The sequence below is a fragment of the Vicia villosa genome, linkage group LG4 (assembly GCF_029867415.1).
Source record: "Vicia villosa cultivar HV-30 ecotype Madison, WI linkage group LG4, Vvil1.0, whole genome shotgun sequence".
NCBI classification, from domain to species: Eukaryota; Viridiplantae; Streptophyta; class Magnoliopsida; order Fabales; family Fabaceae; genus Vicia; species Vicia villosa.
The window spans coordinates 108400754-108419585 of record NC_081183.1 but is presented as its reverse complement, the minus strand read 5'-3'; the positions used below and the strand labels follow the sequence as shown (position 1 = coordinate 108419585).

At 28.9% G+C, this 18832-nt stretch overlaps 1 protein-coding gene across 1 annotated transcript; it reads right to left on the bottom strand.

Annotated features, from left to right (window-relative positions):
- Nucleotides 1-728: 728 nt before the first annotated feature.
- LOC131597639 (uncharacterized) lies at nt 729-9280 on the bottom strand. Its single transcript, XM_058870324.1, has 2 exons — nt 8966-9280; nt 729-1076 (listed from the first exon to the last, which is right to left on the bottom strand). The coding sequence occupies exons 1-2, from the start codon at nt 9278-9280 to the stop codon at nt 729-731; spliced, it is 663 nt and encodes a 220-aa protein (XP_058726307.1).
- Between the last annotated feature and the right edge of the window lie 9552 nt (nt 9281-18832).

Genomic DNA, 18832 nt, shown 5'->3' with positions numbered 1-18832 from the left:
GGGTTATTGTTAGTACTCTTAATATAAGATGTATGTTCAAAATCAAACATATGTTGGGTTGAGGAGCAACGTGTAATCAGAGATGCTTGAGAAAGAAACTCCACCCACTAGCAGTGTCACCTTCAACCAAAACGGAGGCAATTGGAAAAATATTAATGTTTCCATCTTGTGCCACTTCCATGATTAACGTTTCTTTATATTTCTCACACAACCATTTTCCATCAATTTGGGTAATAGGTTTGCAGAATGCAAAACCTTTGGTGCATGGTTCATACACCCAAAACAGTCTATGAAATATTTTATTTCCAATAACACAAGTTTTGCTTGGGGTAAATGGGAGTGTATCCAAAATTGAAACAGTTCCCAAAGCATAATATTTGAGTGCCACCAAATTTTTAGAAGTTTTTTGTATGAATCCTCCAAATTTCCATCTAATAGTTCAACAAATTTAGTCCTTGTGATCCATGCCTTCCTATAACAGGGAGGGAGTATAATTTAATCGTGTAACGATATAAGAAATAATTGTACTCACCTTCAGTGATGGATCCTTGCTATTGAGAGGCGAGATTTCCTAGAATATTAATTGAGAGCTAAGTTTTCAAAAATCTTGCATCGGATTTATGGTGATGCAAATGTGAGGTGGATCAATAGAACCTATTTCATATGAATCACTTTTCTCTCTATATGACGACGACATAGAATGATGTACCTCACTGAATTTGTGGGATCTATAGTAAAATCCGGAGAAATTTCCATGTGAAATTTTTTAGAGCTCTTATACATTCTTCTTCTATACGAAATATGTCTCCAACTTTTAACGCTTCCTCAGTCTTCCTATACGAAATGTGAAATATATCTAAGGTTGGTTCGTCTTCTTTCAAGTTCATGTTTGTCATGTGAATGGGAAGAATATACATATGCCTAATGAGTAATAGCTCATGCTCTTGGTCTGCAAAGTCATCATTCACCATAAAGTCAACAAGTGTCTCATCTTCTTTTTCTGCGTCGTTGATAACATCGACTTCACTGTGGTCGTCGTCATCAATTTCTTCAAAAACTTGCGACAAACCAACGACCTGAGACTATTTAGGTTGTTGTAGTTAAACATATAACTCTATTTCGTTCAACCGGGAATTTTCATATGTTCGAAACATATTTTGAATACCATAATCATCGTGAACTTTTAGTTGAAAATCTCTGACTTGGTTATTGTCAAATATGAATGAACTCTTGTAAATAATTTGGTAGACTGGACCATACTGTAATTTTTCCTCTACTCTTTCTTTAAAATGTGTAAAACTTGATCTTCTATTTATTTTAATTCGACTAAGAACAATTTTTTGAAAATAACACTTGAACTGGTCATAGTTAAACGTCTCACCGTTTGTACGGGCATTGACTGTATAATATTATGTATGATCCATTTTGTGTAAGATTGGTTCAGTTGGAGTGTGTTTTTGATAGATAGTAGTGTGAGTTTTCTCAGAAATGTACGTGTGCACTTAAATATATGGCACAAATCATGGCCTATAAAAGAACACATGTACCACCTTGTATGGCACTTTCTTTGTAATTTGTACAAATGTATCATTCCCCTTGGCTTGTCATGTGATCTTCCATGTTCCATGCATTCCATCTGAAACCTATCCTCCCTATTTGGCCAGCATCCCATTGCATGCATGCATACAGGACATGCCACTTTGAATGGCGAATGAGAGTAAAAAGAAAAGCACGCGTCATTGCCTCAGGTGCATGTGTGTTGTGTTGCATGCAAAATTGCTTCACGTGAATTCATCTTCCTCCAATAAATACCTATAACACTCATCACAATTTCATCATCAAAAATCATAACATACACACTATTTGTATGTTATTATCAACAACTACACAAGAACACTAAAAAATGGCTCTCTTGACCATTGGTGAACATAGAGGAACCATCAACAACATTGCTTCCTTTGTAAGTTTTTAATTTTTATGTACGATAAGGAGATACTTATAAATTTTGTTTTCTTAATTATTTCTTATTATATTAGGTTTTCCTCATTAATTTTTTATAGGAAGTAAACAAATTTCGTTATCGTGTACACAAATATGTTACACACGACGAATTATATCGATGCTGAAAAATAATGAAAACTCGGTGTTATATTATGATATTATTTGGTAACTTTTTATTTACTAAAACAACTGGTAATACTTTAAAGGCTTAAATAGTTCTTTGGTCCCTGTAAGTTAGCGAGTTTTTTATTTTCGTCCATATATCCTTTTTTTTTGGTCCAAGTCCCCATATGTCCATTTCTTGTTCACTTTGGTCCCTGACGTCCAACTTCCGTTAAAAAAATGATGATGTTGATAACGCCGCTGATGTGGCGGCCATTTTTTATGTTTTTTTTATATTTAATAATTCCACGTAAGCCAACTTCCCTGACGTCCAACTTCTGTTTTTGATTTTGGTCCCTGTAGGGTCAAATTATAACATTTTCAAAAATATGGGTAATGGGTTTCAAACCTACTCCCTTTAAACCATTCCTTTTATTCATTTCCACTAAGTCACTTGTGTTGTTTGATATTTATTTGCAATGCATGTTATTTGGTTATAAATGATATTTGGTTTTTAAATGCATTAAATGTTGTTTGCTTTTTAAAAGCAATGAATCCTCTCTTTTTTTGGTACAGTAATGTATGCTATTTTTAAATGCATTTTTTATATTATTTTTAAATGCATTAAAATGTATCATATTTGTATTCATTAAATGTTGTTTAATTTATCTAAAAAATAATTAACAATTAAATATACTAATTACAATAAATAATATGTTTATGTTTATTGTTTTTTATACTAATTACAATTAAATATACTAATTACAACAATATATTTGTTTTATATTAAATAGTTTGAAACATTTTAATTATTATTTAACTCTATTATATTATTATTACAAATTAAAATATTTAATATTTCATATTTAATATACTAATTTAATAGTTGAAATATTATGAAATAATTATTAAATATATAATTATTGAAATATTTAATAGTTGAGATATTTATCGTTAATATTTATCAATTTTTTAATTTATTAAATATTTTATTTATTAATTTTTAAATTGAAGACTAGTAAATACTAAATATTTGAAACATTGCATAGTGGAAATAATACCAAAACTCAAAATAAAACTCAAAATATTTGCAACATTGTATACTGGATTATATAATATGAAAATATTTGCAGTTATGTAAAATTAATACCAAAACTCAAAATAAAATAAGGGTGTGTTTGTTTCAAGGTTAGAAAAATTATTCCTTGGAATGATATTCCCAGGATTAGTATTCCTTGGAATATTATTTCAACTTATGTGTTTGGTAAGAATTTTGTTTCCTAGGAATAATGATAAAATTTGTTTAATTTTAAAATATTAAAAAATAATAAATAATAATAAGTGTGAGTGATAGTGGGAAGTTAAAGTTGGTTGAATTTATTCCCATGGAAATATTATATTCCCACCATTTAAGCCTTGGAATAAAAATAAAAAAGTCATGTGTAAATAAGAATCCTGGGAATAAAAAATGCCTTGGAATAATTTTTTAAAACTTGAATCAAACATGAGAATGTTGCATTCCCATGGTCATATTCCTGGGAATCTTTTTTACAACCTTGAAACAAACACACCCTAAAGTCTATTTCAAAAAAATTATCTCATTATGTAATGTATACAAATTAATTGCAAATATATTACAAGTAATAGAAGTTGTTGAGTGGAAAGCCTTTGGTGTTTTTAAGCTAAATGTCATGGGTTCAAAACCCCTTGGGACCATTTTTGTGGAATAAATAATTATTTAAAAAAGAAAAACATGCATGCCACGTCATTTCAGTTTGCCATGTAGGCGTTTTTTTGCCATGTAGGCGTTTTTTTAACGGAAGTTGGACGTCAGGGACCAAAGTGAACAAGATATGGACATATGGGGACTTGGACCCAAAAAAAAAGAAGATACAGGGACAAAATTCAAAAACACGCTAACTTACAGGGATGAAAACACTATTTAAGCCTACTTTAAATATTATGTATTTACCCCTGTTAACAGATTTTGATAAAATAAGCACATATAGTTGGGGGTTCAACTATTTTGTCCCATTTATATAGTTCTTTGTGTAAAACACATGGAATAATACTTGTTCGTTTTATTCCTGCACTTTTTTGCTCTAAACATGGAGTTGGTCGAGAATGCCGACACTCGCCCCCGTCAATGAAAAGCCCTTCACATTTTCCTACGCGACAAAGTAAGTTTGTATCATTATTCAGTTTACTAATTTATACTATAAACAATGATTAATTTATTTTCACTGCTTTCGGTAAAGGTTGTCCGTTCTAGAGATGAACTACAACGAAACTCTAAGAAACGCTATAGTTGTCTATCGAAATCTTCTGGATCAAGCTTCTCTTCCGGCTCCGCAAAAAGAAACAACGTCCAACCATCAACTCTTTGACTATATGAACTACATGAATATAAGCATGAATGACCAATTTTCCCATCTCTATACAAACATGAACATTCCTCCCCCATTAAGTTCAACCTTATCACTACCCATTTATCCAACAAGATGAAGACCAAGCCTATAACAACAATGATGATATGAACCAAGATTAGGCTTTCATGTTAATTTTATGTATTTTTCTCTTAATGTTTTAAGAACTATTTATGTCTTGTTTCGGTAATTATGTACTATGTTTAATGTTTCTAGACTTTCATAGTTTTATGTTATGTACTCTCATGCTTTAGTTATGTTCCATGATTTCTATATCTTTACCTTTACTTTAATCTTTTTTCTCCTTATTTTTGATAATGTCAAAGAGGTATATAAATATATATTATTATTGTATATGATTTTATGCATCGCTTTTCTTTTTTTTTTGCACTAACTTTTACAACAAATCAAGCGAGAAAGAGATATTAAATTTAGGCAGAGATTTTGTGAACTCAAATGTTTATGAAGATATCAATATTATACTCCTCAATTTTTATGGTTGTCATCATCAAAAAGGGGGAGAATGTGAAGACAAGCTTCTAACATGTTTTTATGAAGACAAGCTCAACATTACCTTATCAAAGAAGGAGAAAAATATATATGAAGATATGACTTGGTTCACAAGATATTGTTCATCATCAAAGATATATGAATTCTATATCAAATAATTTTTGTAGTGCTCAAAATATTTTTTTATCATGCATTGGAAAAGTTAATTTTCATGTTTGAACCATGTTAAATCACTTTCAAATATAATATATTGACTTAGATAAATCAATAGATGTTGCATAAGGTCGGTATAAAAACTTAGTAAAATTTTCATTTTTTTAGGCATGAAAATTGGTTGCATCATGGCACAACCAATTGCATCAAATTTGTTTTCGCCTCTGCAAAACTTGAAATAGCACTTTCTAGGCATGATAATCGATTGATATTTTGTGCAATCGATTGTAACATGGAAACAATTGAATCTTTTTAAATGTTATACACATGACAATGGATTGTCATTTAGTCCAATCGGTTGTCATTGGGAATTTTCTGAAAAATGCTTTTGTTCATTACACCTTTTCATCAAACCTTTTAATGACATCCTTCCACAATAATTCATTAATTTTTTTTCCAGAAAAATCATTAAACCATAGCCATTATTTTATAAATGGTTGTTTCATCAATATAAATTGAATTCAAATTTTAATTTACAACCACATCTATCAAAAAATTATCAGAAAACTTTCTGCATGATTTTACACATAATTTTTCTTTCTTAGATACGTTTTGAAACACCTTTCATATCATTTAAAACAATATCGTTGAGCACCTAGGGAGTCTATGTTATTGAATCTTCTTCTTTGAAAGAGAAGAAGTCCTACAAGTTAGGATTTATTATATAAAATTTATTATAAAATTAATAATTTGTGTATACACCCTATTGTCCAGGATTATTGGAAACAAGAGAGTGAAAAAGAGGAGATTTTTTTTCTTTCTCTACTTGGTTGAATCAGAAGGTGATTTTTCTTAGTGATTTGGTTAGTAACTTGTGTATAAAGACTAGGATTAGGCTTGTATAATGTTTTAATAATTATTAAAAGAGTTAGGGTTAGATTTTGAAGAAGAAAGGGTTAGGGTTAGATTTGGGAGAAGAATCCTACACAGGAGAAGGCGCTAACGAATCCCTCGGTTATCTCTCTTTAATGTCACTTTCTTCTTCTTTTCAAACCCTACTTTACTTTTGAACGTACGTTGGATGAAATTGAGAAAGGAAGCGATGAAATTCTAAAAGGACGCTAGATGAAATTTTGAAAGGCCACTAGATAAAATTTCATAAAGTTATCACTCTTCTTCTTTTGATGATTTGGAAGAGAATGTTGAAAAGAAATTTCAAAAAGGGAACTAGGTGAAATTTTTGAATGTGCGATCCATCAGATTTCAGAATTTGAACAGTTATAGTTTAAGGCTATGTAAAATAAAATTTAGTTTAATAAAGAAATAGTTTGAGTAAAAAAATAAAGTAGTAGTTAATAATATGGTGACCTCGGTTCGATTCCAACTAGATACATTTCTCATAAATAAAATTTGTTTTAGTATGATATATGAGAACAGTGTAAAATAATAAATATTTTTTAAAAATAATTAAAAATTATATGAGAACGATTCTAATTTGTTGCTGCTAGAAGTTATTCTCTTTGCCCTCTACAAGCACAATTTGGAGTTTTGAGTCGTTGCATAATATTAAAAAAAGAAATATACAACAAAATATAAACTTGTGAAGCACAATCGTAATGCGATCATTTTCAAGAACGAGTTCTTTAGTTTTACGGATTGTATGTCGGAGATCATTTTCAATTCTTGGAAGTGATTATGTTCTAGTCATAAACTTGTGAGTAATTGTAAATTTTATGTTTGGATTACTCTACCCCTCACTTGTTTTCAGTAGTAGAGGTTTTCCGTTTTGTATCGGGAAGGAGTATCCCTTAAAATCCCTTTATAATTCCATTGCCTATTGAAAAAAATATATATAAAATTTGTTGCTTATTACTTTATATAAGAACAGTATTGTTTACCTTCAAAAAATGCTTGCCATAGGATAAAGATATTGTAGTGTTGTGGTGGAGTTATGCATAATCACAATGGTATATGAATGTGTGGTTTCTTTAGATTAATTGGATAAGCTAATACCTTTGACGAAGAACTATAGGATATTTTTAACGACTTAACTATCGCAAGGCGTCAAGGATAACAACATATCGTGTTACAAATTGACTCCCAAGCTATAGTGCATCTTGGTTCGACTAACCAAGAGAACTAAAGGGTGGTGATCAAACATGTTTATTATGAGGCGAATAAGATTGATGATGATTTGGCCTCCTTGGCTTGTGTCACAAAAGTTTCTTTGTTTTTGTATGAGCAACTTTATATTCCAAACGATATCATTACCACTCCACTTTTCCTTCTGAAAACAATCTTCATTTCTAAGAAGCCAAAGTGTCCACGAAATAGCAAGCCAAACCACCCCAAACATCCCATATTTCACTTTCTTTATACGAAAGAAGCGATACCAATATAAAAAATTAGCCAAGCACTCTTCCTCACTAGTCTCCTCTTTACCCACCCACAAAGCAACCTCCAACCACACCTTCTTAACCACCCCACAAATAAAGAAGAAGTGCTTCATATTCTCCTCACAATTGCCACACAAAATGCAGTTTAAATTATCAAATGGGAAAGACATATTCTCCTCACAATTGCCACACAAAATGCAATTTAAATTATCAAAGGGGAAAGACATACCTCTAATCAACAAAAGATCTTTTGTGGAAAGTCTATTGCGGAAAAGTCTCCATCCGAAAGCCTTAACTTTAAACGAAATCTTCATTATCCAAAGAGGCCCAAACGCCTCATCACTTTTGTTATAAGGCCCAAAAGGTGTCCGGAGACGCATAAAAAAAATCATAACACGATGCCACCAAAAACACCGAGTTCGTGACCGACTTTCCACTCCACACCACCGAATTCTTTCCCTCTTTCCACCCCCGAATTCCTCCAAACGCCCCTTTAATATGCCATAATTGATTTCGGAAGCATCATCCCTCAACATACCCTCTTTCACACCTAAATCCCCCCATAACCACCTTCCCTCCTTCCAACCTCACATTGTCGCTTCCGATACTTTCTTTAACCTAGACTTCTCAAAGATATCCAGAAATTCCTCTTTTAGAGGCATACCATCCAACCAAATAGAATCCCAAAACGGGGTGCTGAAACCATTGTGCACGGAGAATATACATTTATGAATAATAGGATCGCCATATGAAAAAGAACCTAAGTTAACCAAATCCCTCCAGCAAAAGGAACAAGATGAATAAAATTTACTACCTCTTCCAACTCCAAAAACATTTGATGTTAAATCACCATACCGCGATTTCAAAATATTATACCATAATGAGTTATTCCCTTCAATAATTCTCCATTTCCATTTATTAAGGAGAGCCAAATTAAACAAGTTAATATTTTTCACACCTAACCCCCCATTCTCATAAGGAAAATTTACATCACTCCACTCTACCCAATGAATTCTCCTCTTTTCCTCCACTCCCCCCCCCCCCCCAGAGAAATTTATTTTGAATACTAGTGAATTTCTTCACCACTATTCTCGGTACTTTGTAGAAAGACATAGTAAAAATAACTAAATAACTAACCACAGATTTCAAAAGAGTAATTCTTCCTCCCAAGTTCAAGAAGCGGTTCATCCATCCTTCCAATCGATTCTTCATCTTCATCACAAGAGGATTCCAAGTAGATTCCTTCTTACATCGGAATACGAAGAATATAAAAGTTACTCTCTTCTTTATTACATTTAAGAAAGTGAGACACCGCACCCAAAAAATGATTGTTGGAATTAATCCCAATTAATTTGCTCTTATGAAAGTCCAAAGCACCACTTTCATAGCCCTAGAATGTTTCCAATTTCCATCTCCCACAATCAAAGTGTCATCCGCAAATTGGAGAATGTCAACCCAACAAGAATCCTTAATATCAAATCTTTGAAATTCCCCCACTTCGATATATTGTTTAACAAGACCCGTTAAACCTTCCGCTACTAAAACAAAAAGAAACAAAGAAAGAGGATCGTCTTGCCTCAACCCCTTATGAACAATAAACTCCTTCGTGGGACTCCCGTTAATAAGCACTGACATCTTACTATTGAATATCAACAACTCCATCCAATTCATCCATTTAACACCAAAACCCATCCTTTTAAGCATATACCGTAAATAACTCAAACTAACCTTATCATAAGCCTTCTCGAAATCCACTTTAAAAAGAACACAATTTTTGCCCTCTTTTCTAGCATAGTCCACCACCTCTGAGCTTAAACCCCTTTCTTTCTAAAAATAAAAATTTACAGAGATTTTTACAATACATTTCAATACACATTTTTTTTATTGATTGACATTAATATGGATCCTATCAAATCATGTAAATTCTAAATAAATTTTATTCTAACATGTTTAAATTCCAGCCAATAAAAAAATATGTAGAAAAACAAGTGTTTGCTATAGTCTATTGCATTTCATTTTGAATTTTTCTTTAGCTTCTTTTCTAGTTTTGTCGTTTGAGATTAGTTTTAGAAAGAAATTCAATTATGTTTTTTCAGAATACTCGATAACTAAGTTAGCTTTTACCTGTCTGGCTATTTTAAATTTATTAGAGCCAACTAAACTATAGATTTATTGCTTATAAAACTAAACAAAAAGTTTAAGGTAATTATGAGCACAACAATTGAATTTTAACAAATTATAGATAACTTGTTTTATTAATCCTCCACTACACTAATAGTATGATGTTAGGTGAATGTGAAAAAGGGAACAAATAACAAAATATTGAGACAAACTTTAGGATATGCGGAAAAGGGACAAATAAGTAAGATTTGGTTAATGATTAGATGTTTTTGTTATGAATATTTATGTCAGTGGATGTCCATCCATCTCCTAGTTTTTCATCTTCCTATTCTATACTTAATATGTGTTTAATATGGAGTTTTTCTTTACCCACCTCCTTATCTTCTTGGTCACCTCTGGTGAAAAACCCAAAATACCCTCACTTCGGAAATGCACTTCCGAAACATTTTTTTTTCTTCAAAATTTGTCTTATTTCGGAAATGCACTTCCGAAAACACGAAAAAAAGGTGTTTTCGGAGATGCATTTCCGAAAACACCCCTTTTTGACTTTTCGGAGATGCATTTCCGAAAACATTTTTTTTTTTTGGGAGGGGGTGTCTTCGGAGATGCATATCCGAAATAATCCAAGACCAAATTGGTCTTGGAATGTTTCAGATATACACTTCCGAAAGAATTCAATAATTATTAAAAAATTAAAATCAAGGTGAATCAATACAATTAATAGGTATAAAATAAAGGTGAATCAAGGTGAATCAAAATTTCCTAAACAATTTCAAAGTTAAAAATTATTTTATTAACTTATATAAATCAAAAATATTTTAATTTCATAAGTAAATTTTGAATTATATAGAATTAAATATAAAATTTATTCATTAAATAAAATTAAGACAAAATCTTTTTTTAATTTTTTTAAACTAAATAAAAAATTATAACTCATTTTTAATTATGAATCAGAATAGAAATATATAAATATATAATAATAATTATTAATTTTGAATGTGAAATATATAAATATATAATATATAAATATATAATAATTAATATATAAATATATAAATATATAATAATAATTATAAATTAAAACACTGATTTTTTTAATTTTTATAATTATTATATAAATATATAAATGTATTTATAATTAATATATAATAATTATTATATAAATATATAATAATTTTTATAAATATATAATAATTATTATAATTATTATATAAATATATAAATATATAAATTAAAACACTCATTTTTTAATTTTTTTTGTAAAAACATAATAATTATTATAAATATATAAATAAAAATTATAACTCATTTTGTAAGTGAAATTATTTTAGTTTTTTTAATTAAAATTATTTTAAAATTTAAAATATGAATCAAAATAGAAATATATAATAATTATTATTCATAACTCATAAATTATAACAAAATATATAATTATTATTATTCATTACTCATAAATTATATCAAATTTATGATATATGAATTAATTAATATCCTAAAATTAATTTTTGGGATTTTTAGATTTTTTTTTTGTTTTTTCGGAGATGCATCTCCGAATTAATCAATATCCCAATTTTTGGGATTTTTTCGGAAATGCACTTCCGAAGTATGGAAAAATTTAGAAAAAAAAAAATACTTCGGAAATGCATTTCCGAAGCAGGGGTAAATTGGGTTTTTCGCTGGGGTGACCCCCATAGGGAGGTGGGTAAAATTTTTTTTTTAATATGTGTGATTTTCTATCTCCCTTGAGTCCTATAAATAGAGACCCATATTACAATGTAAAATACACTTGAAAGAAGATGATATAATATTGCTTTTCTCTTCTCTACCTCTCTTTGATCTTTATTATTTTAGTTAGTTTTATAACACGTTATCAGCACGAAACTCTACCGTGTGAGCGATTTTATGATCAATTTGCATAATCATGTTTCTTCTCTTTCGAGTAAGTTTTTAATATTTTTCTTCATCTTATAGATTAAATTTTAACATGCTATTCTATTATTTTTTTTGTATAAGATTTCGTTGGAAATTTTGTTTAATTAACACAATTATATATTTTAAAGTTGTTACAATAGTGCTTAGATTTCTCATATAAATCTTAATTACACTATTCTTTTTTTTTTACACGTATAGTGTATGGATGACATTCGTTAGTCCATCTTAAAGGCACACGGAAGTAATCTCATATTTTGATAGAGTCGAGATTCGAATGAATTTTAATCCTTTATATTTTCTTTTTGTGTGTTCTCTTTATGTCTTGCCAAATATTTTTTCGTCATAGATAATTCACATGAATTTTATTGGAGGTATTGAATATCTTTGTATTACAAAAATGAATTTGGACATAAAATGTATAATAGAAAAGCTATCAGCTTTTTCCTCGGGCTTGTACTACACTTATATTAGTACAATTTAAGCATATGTCATTGTAAACTAGTAGTTTACAAATTACACTTAAATGTGTCGTTGGTAAAACCGGTTGGGTCATCTCGGATATAATATGATGCGAATAATTTGTATTGAAGAACCAGAAGTTTCTTCAATCCAATCAATTTTTGTGTGTTTCTAAAGGAAAAAAAAAAATTGAGAAATTGTGTTTTTATGACATTAATTGTTGCATCGACTAAACTATCATGCATATGTCTCTACTCACAACCAGAAGTTTGTGAAATTATTTTTTCAACTAATTAGACTAAGATCTTGTTTTCTGGATTTTTTAGAAATTCCTGTATAAATATCACATATATTATTAAAATTGATATTAAATATCATATAATATATGTTCATAAAAAGAAAATGGACCCGAAGATCCATTCTTTAGACGTCTAAAGTTAATTATATGGTTGATACTTATGAGATCATCAATTCTAAATTATATATTTGAAACACCCAAAGTATGATATTAAGATATTTATTCACATTAAGCCAACAAGATACTATATCTTAGTCCTCCCTAATTTATTCTAATACTTCTGATATTTGTGAACATTTGGATGTGTTGTGTATATTACAATTGCTCCAATATAATACATTAAGATGAGTCGAGAAAGAATATTGGAAAAATTTAATGACTCTCAATTTTGAGGATATAATTTGAGAAAATAATCAAATACTTGATTGCAGCCTAGCAGGCTGATAATCACTTGATAAATTAATTTTCCCAATATTAGGGGGAGGGAAATGAACAGCTGAAATCATAAACAAGAAGTTCAAATGAACAAGTTAAAATAAATTGTTATCTTGATCATCGTACAAATCAATATGAACCAAAAGTTCAAAATATTATTCATTTGCAAAGTTTATGAAATAAATTATCAGGTGATAATACTCCACTCAAAGTGGATTCTCCTATTGGATAATATAATATTGCAAATGAGTTGTTGTTGCGCCTGAAGCGTGGTATGAAAGTCGGTTCCAATGTTAAAAGTCCTCTAGTAAGAAAAGAAACTAAAGATGACCCAAGTGAGGATATGAAAATGCTAAGAGCACTTTGATCTAATTTAATTTTCAGTTCCAGAAGAACAAATCAAGTACTTGAAATATGAAATAAAGAGATCTCGATAAATTATGTCATGGATGAAATGGAACCGAAATTGAGATAACCAAATAAAGTCAATATTGACAATGTCTTTGTATACAATATAGCGCTAAAAGTGATCAATGATAACGAGGATCATGAGTAAAAGTCTATTAAAGATTGTAGACTAAGTGAGAATTGGCCAAAATAAATATATTCAATTGAAGAAGAATTAAACTCACTTTTGGACCAGTAGTCCGAACACCTCAAGATGTGAAACTAATGTGATATAAATGAGTTTTTGTGAAAAAGAAAAATAAGAATGATATAAAGTTTGATTTATTGCTCAATGATTTTCACAAAGACCTAATTGATAAAACATATTCACCTCACCTGTAGTGGATTCAATCAATTTTTGATAATTAATTAGCCTTGTAACACATGAAGGGCTTAATTTGAACATGATGGGTGTAATGAGATCTTATTTATATGGTTCACTTAATAGTGACATTTACCTGAAAATCCCTGAAGGATTCAATATACCAGAGGCACATAATTATGGATCTCGAGAAAACTACTACATCAAATAGATCAAGTCTTTGTATGAGCTGAAAGAATCTGGATGCATGTGGTATAATCGCCTCAGTGAATATTTACTAAATGATGAATATACAAATAATTCAATTTGTACTTGTATTTTCATAAAATGATGGGGAAAAGAATTTGCAATATTAGTTATCTATGTGAATGACATACATATTATTGGAACTCATGAAGAGCTTCCAAAAGCTATAAATTCCTTAAAGAAAGAGTTTGAGATGAAGGACCTAGGAAAAACAAAAATTATGTCTAGCCTTATAAATTGAGAATTCGGACAATGGAATATTTATACATCAGGAAGATTATATAGAAAAGTGTTGAAACACTTCTATATGGACAAATCTCATTCATTGTCAACTTCAATAATTGTTATATCATTAGATATAGAGAAAGATCCTTTCAGGCCTCAAGAAAATGATTACAAAAATTATTTGGTCCTGAAGTACCATATCTTAGTGCAATTGGAGCACTAATGTACCTTGCTAATTATACACGTCTCGATATATCGTTTGTGGTCAATCTATTACCAAGATACAATTATTCGCCTACATGAAGACATTTGAATGGAGTCAAACATATACTTCATTATCTTATAGATGCTGGTTACTTGTCAGAATCTCACAATGGTAGATCAGAAAGAGGTTATTTGTTTACATGTGATGGTACAACCATTTCATGGAGATCTATGAAACAACTCATGGAAATAACTTCATCAAATCCTGCATAACTATTAGCACTACATGAAGTCACTTCCAAGAAGAAATTTTAAGCAACTACTACAAATAATATTGTCTCACATGTAAATGTCTGCATGAGGGGGAGAAAAACATATGTTTTGCACGTTTTTTCCTTCACCATGGTTTTTTCCCATTGGGTTTTCCTGGTAAGGGTTTTAACGAGGCAATTCACATTCAAAGGATATTGTACTCTTTTTCCTTCACTAGAATTTTTCCCACTGGGTTTTTTCTAGTAAGGTTTTAACGAGGCATATCCTCAATGGACATCCAAGGGGGAGTGTTATGAATATTTATGTTAGTGGATGTCCATCCATCTCCTAGTTTTTCATCTTCCTATTCCATACTTAATATGTGTTTAATATGTGTGATTTTCTATCTCCCTTGAGTCCTATAAATAGAGACCCATATTACAATGTAAAATACACTTGAAAGAAGATGATATAATATTGCTTTTCTCTTCTCTACCTCTCTTTGATCTTTATTATTTTAGTTAGTTTTATAACAGTTTTCATAATTTGAGCAACTATTTTTTATATTGGCTTTAATATTATTTTCATTAATGCATACTTCTTCTCTTGTCATTATATTATAAAGAAATATATATTTTAGACTTTTAGAATAACTAGTCTATTTATTTTATATAATAAATTTTAAAAAAAATTGTAATAATATCGAAGATAATATTTTTTGATGTATATTGGTTTCAAGTTATAAATAAATTGCTCGGAATTATATTTTTAAGATTATTATTTATATATAAATATGAATCGTAGTAGAAAGTTAAAGTAAGTTGAACTTTATTTTTATTATTATTAGTAAATGTTACAATAATTCATTTAATAAAAACTCTAATTTATCATCACAATAAATATCGATTATGATATCTAATATACCAAACATTTTGCATATTATCACTTCTTTTAATATGAAGAGACCTAAGGTATGAGAAAGTCCAATTTAAAAAAGAACCACAAGACAACATGTGCTTTACACCAAAACAAAAATTCTTTAACAAATAACTCAAATTATTTAAAGAATAATTATAGAATAAGGTAACTATGTATAATTAGTGTTGGGATAGAATAAGGTAACTATGTATAATTAGTGTTGGGATAGAATAAGGTAACTATGTATAATTAGTGTTGGGATCTTGTCCTTGATTTTCCACATCAATTAAACATAAATCAACTGTTAAAGCATGAAGTTCTATTCTTTATGCAAAATAAAAAAGGTCAACAAAATGATGAGAATATTAACTTTTGTTGTCTCCTTGTTGCCTGTAAGCTGGAATTAAGTGTTACAAAGTTTGTTGTATATAATAATTATCACCACTTTTAATTAAATAATCTTAGGTATACATCTTTGGAGGCCGTAAAGCACATATTTTGGCATAAAAGTGAAAAAGAAAAGTTTCACTTTAGGGATGTGAAGATCACAGTGACTTATTAGCGAATCCTGGTTAGATATTTAACAAATATATTATGGCAAAAAAATGAAACCCTACAACTAATGAGGTTTACTTTAGTTTAAATGAATATTTTGATTAATATAGAACTTGTTGCTTTATACTTTGTGACAACAAAAGCACTCATAGGTTTATGTCTCAAACAACAAAAGAAAAAGTTTATTCTTATTCCGGCATTAGATTTAGTTTAATTTTTTATATTATTTGCTAAATATTCTGTTGCATTCATGATATTCGAATTTGATATATTAAGTGTTTACTTTTTGTAGGTGGTGTTTGCTTTGTACTAATTGTACCAAACATGTTGTGTGTCCAATGATTTTGAATTTAAAATAGAGATGTAGTACAGATTAACTAGAATAATATGGGTTTAGAACGTTAAATATAAAATGTGTATTTAATGAATTCTTATAAGGAGTTAAAGTAGGAATTTATTTTATTTATATTGTGTATTATAAAGGATGCTATCAAATAAGTGAAGATTTTGAGAACTTACTATATAGAAAAATTTCACAAGATTATTATTATTTTTTCAATAAATAATTTGTGTTTAGCAGGATTCGAACATAAAACCTTAAGAGAAATACACTCAAATTTCAACCTTTCACCACTAAATCATATATTAAATCACAAGATATTAAATCATATATGATAGCTGATATTTAATTATAATTGAAATTCTTAATAATTGCATTATGTGAGATGTTTATGGCTTTGTTTGGCAAGACATATTTTTTAGTTTAAAGTTTATAGTTTATAAGTTTATATAAAAATTTAGACATGTTTGATAACAATTTTTTCATCAAGAGTTTATAGTTTATTTTGTTGGCTTATAACTATTTTTTTAGACGCTATTTTAAATAGTGTTTTATCTTATAACTGATAGCTTATCAATTTTTTTTTCATTTTTATACTTATTATTTTTGTTGAGAATGTAATTCTTTGCATCAAAACACCATTTTGACAAAGTCTGTTGTTGTCGAAATGCTTTATGTGTAGAAATTGTATAGTTGTTGAAATGCCTAAGAAGTGTATCTCGACAGAAATTTAGACTTAGCTTTATTTCGTGTTTCTAGCTGAGTTAGGTTAGTTGGAGATTACTTGGTGTGTAAGCAATCTCTGCCTCTAAATAGAGGAGGTAACCCATCATTATAATATTGCAGTTGTATAGAAAAAAGATTGAATAAAATCTTAGCCGAGAGTAAAGAGAAACTCTGCAGAAATATTCTCCCCCTTCTCTTTTTTTCTCAAGCCCTAATTTTATTTTCTTCCCAATTCATTTGTTTTCTTCTCTCATAATAATTGTGTAGCGGAATCATCTTGCAACCAAGGCGTGGTTGATTCACTTAAGTGAAGTGAGAAAAACAAGAGGCAAAATCAATCGAATGAATTGGTTCTTATTCATCAAGATTGATTCGGAATTCTCCAAGTTTTGGATGTACTTCCAATAATTTTAACTAAACCCCACTTGTATCCTTTATAATTTATTTTAATTTAAAATAAAATAATTTTATATTAAATGTCTTTTTTGTCAATATATTAATTAAATTGTTGATTTTACCAAACACTTTAATTAATTTATTAGCCATCAGTCATCAACCAACATTTATAAGCTATAAGCTATTATCTATAAGTTATAAGTTATAAGCTATCAGCTAACTAATAAAGCTTGTGAGACATTAATAAATTAATTATTTAATAACTATATTTAATTAATTAATTAACTAATTAATCAACTTTTATATTATATTATTATGAACAAAATTTGAAACAAAATGAAAATAGCTTACATAAGTAAATAAAAACAATAAAAAAAAGATATAAATCATTTTAGGACTACGTCAAAATATACATAACTTTAGTTAAGAGTGTTCATGAGTTAGATAAACTCACTAAATCTGATCAAACCAATAAAAAAAGATTAGACCATGTTAGTGGGTAAACATGGTTTTCAAAAATGAAAAATTGTTCAAAACAACTGCATTCTGGTTTCAAATCTAGACCCAACCCATAAAACTCACTCAACCCATAAATTATACCACTAACTACAATATTGGGCCCGTTTGTTTTGGCTTTTTTTAAAAATGATTTTTATAGTGTTATCAAATTTTGTGAAAAAAATTTTTAAGAAGAAACTTTTTATAAAAGCTTCAAATGAAAATTTTGTTTGAATAGTTATTCTTAAAATGTGATTTAAGGTATTTCATCTATTTATGGGAAAAAAGATTAGATATCAAAATTTCAAAAAATCACTTAATTTTGAAGCTATTTAAAATAGATTTTCATAAAAATCATTTTTGAAATAAACTTTTTGAAAAAATTATGATTTTGACTAAGTTTTGGTCTTCAATTATGTATGTTTATGTTATAAGATGTCAAAATTAATGTTTCATTTTAGAAAAAATGAATAAAAAAACATGTAATATTTTGAAAAACGGTTTTAGAAAATCTATTTTCAAAAATACAAAGAAAAAATCCATTTTTTTAAAGCTGAAACAAACTGACCCATATTTGTTTTAGGCCTTTTAATGGATTGATATATGAACTAATATATATATTTTTATCATTAGAGTTTGGTGAGAGATATTAATGTTGAAGTGAATACCTCTTTTTGAATTGTGGAGGATATTTGGACAATGTTCTTGACTCATTTTTGTAATTTGATGAGTGAAGATTTTAACATGCTTATATTTGATTGCTTTAATTTTAGGCTCTCTTGAATATTTTGTTATTTTGTGAGTCATACTATTAAATTTTTTAGGAAGTTTCGCTTGACTATGCTAATGCTCATAAGTTATAGGTGTAAC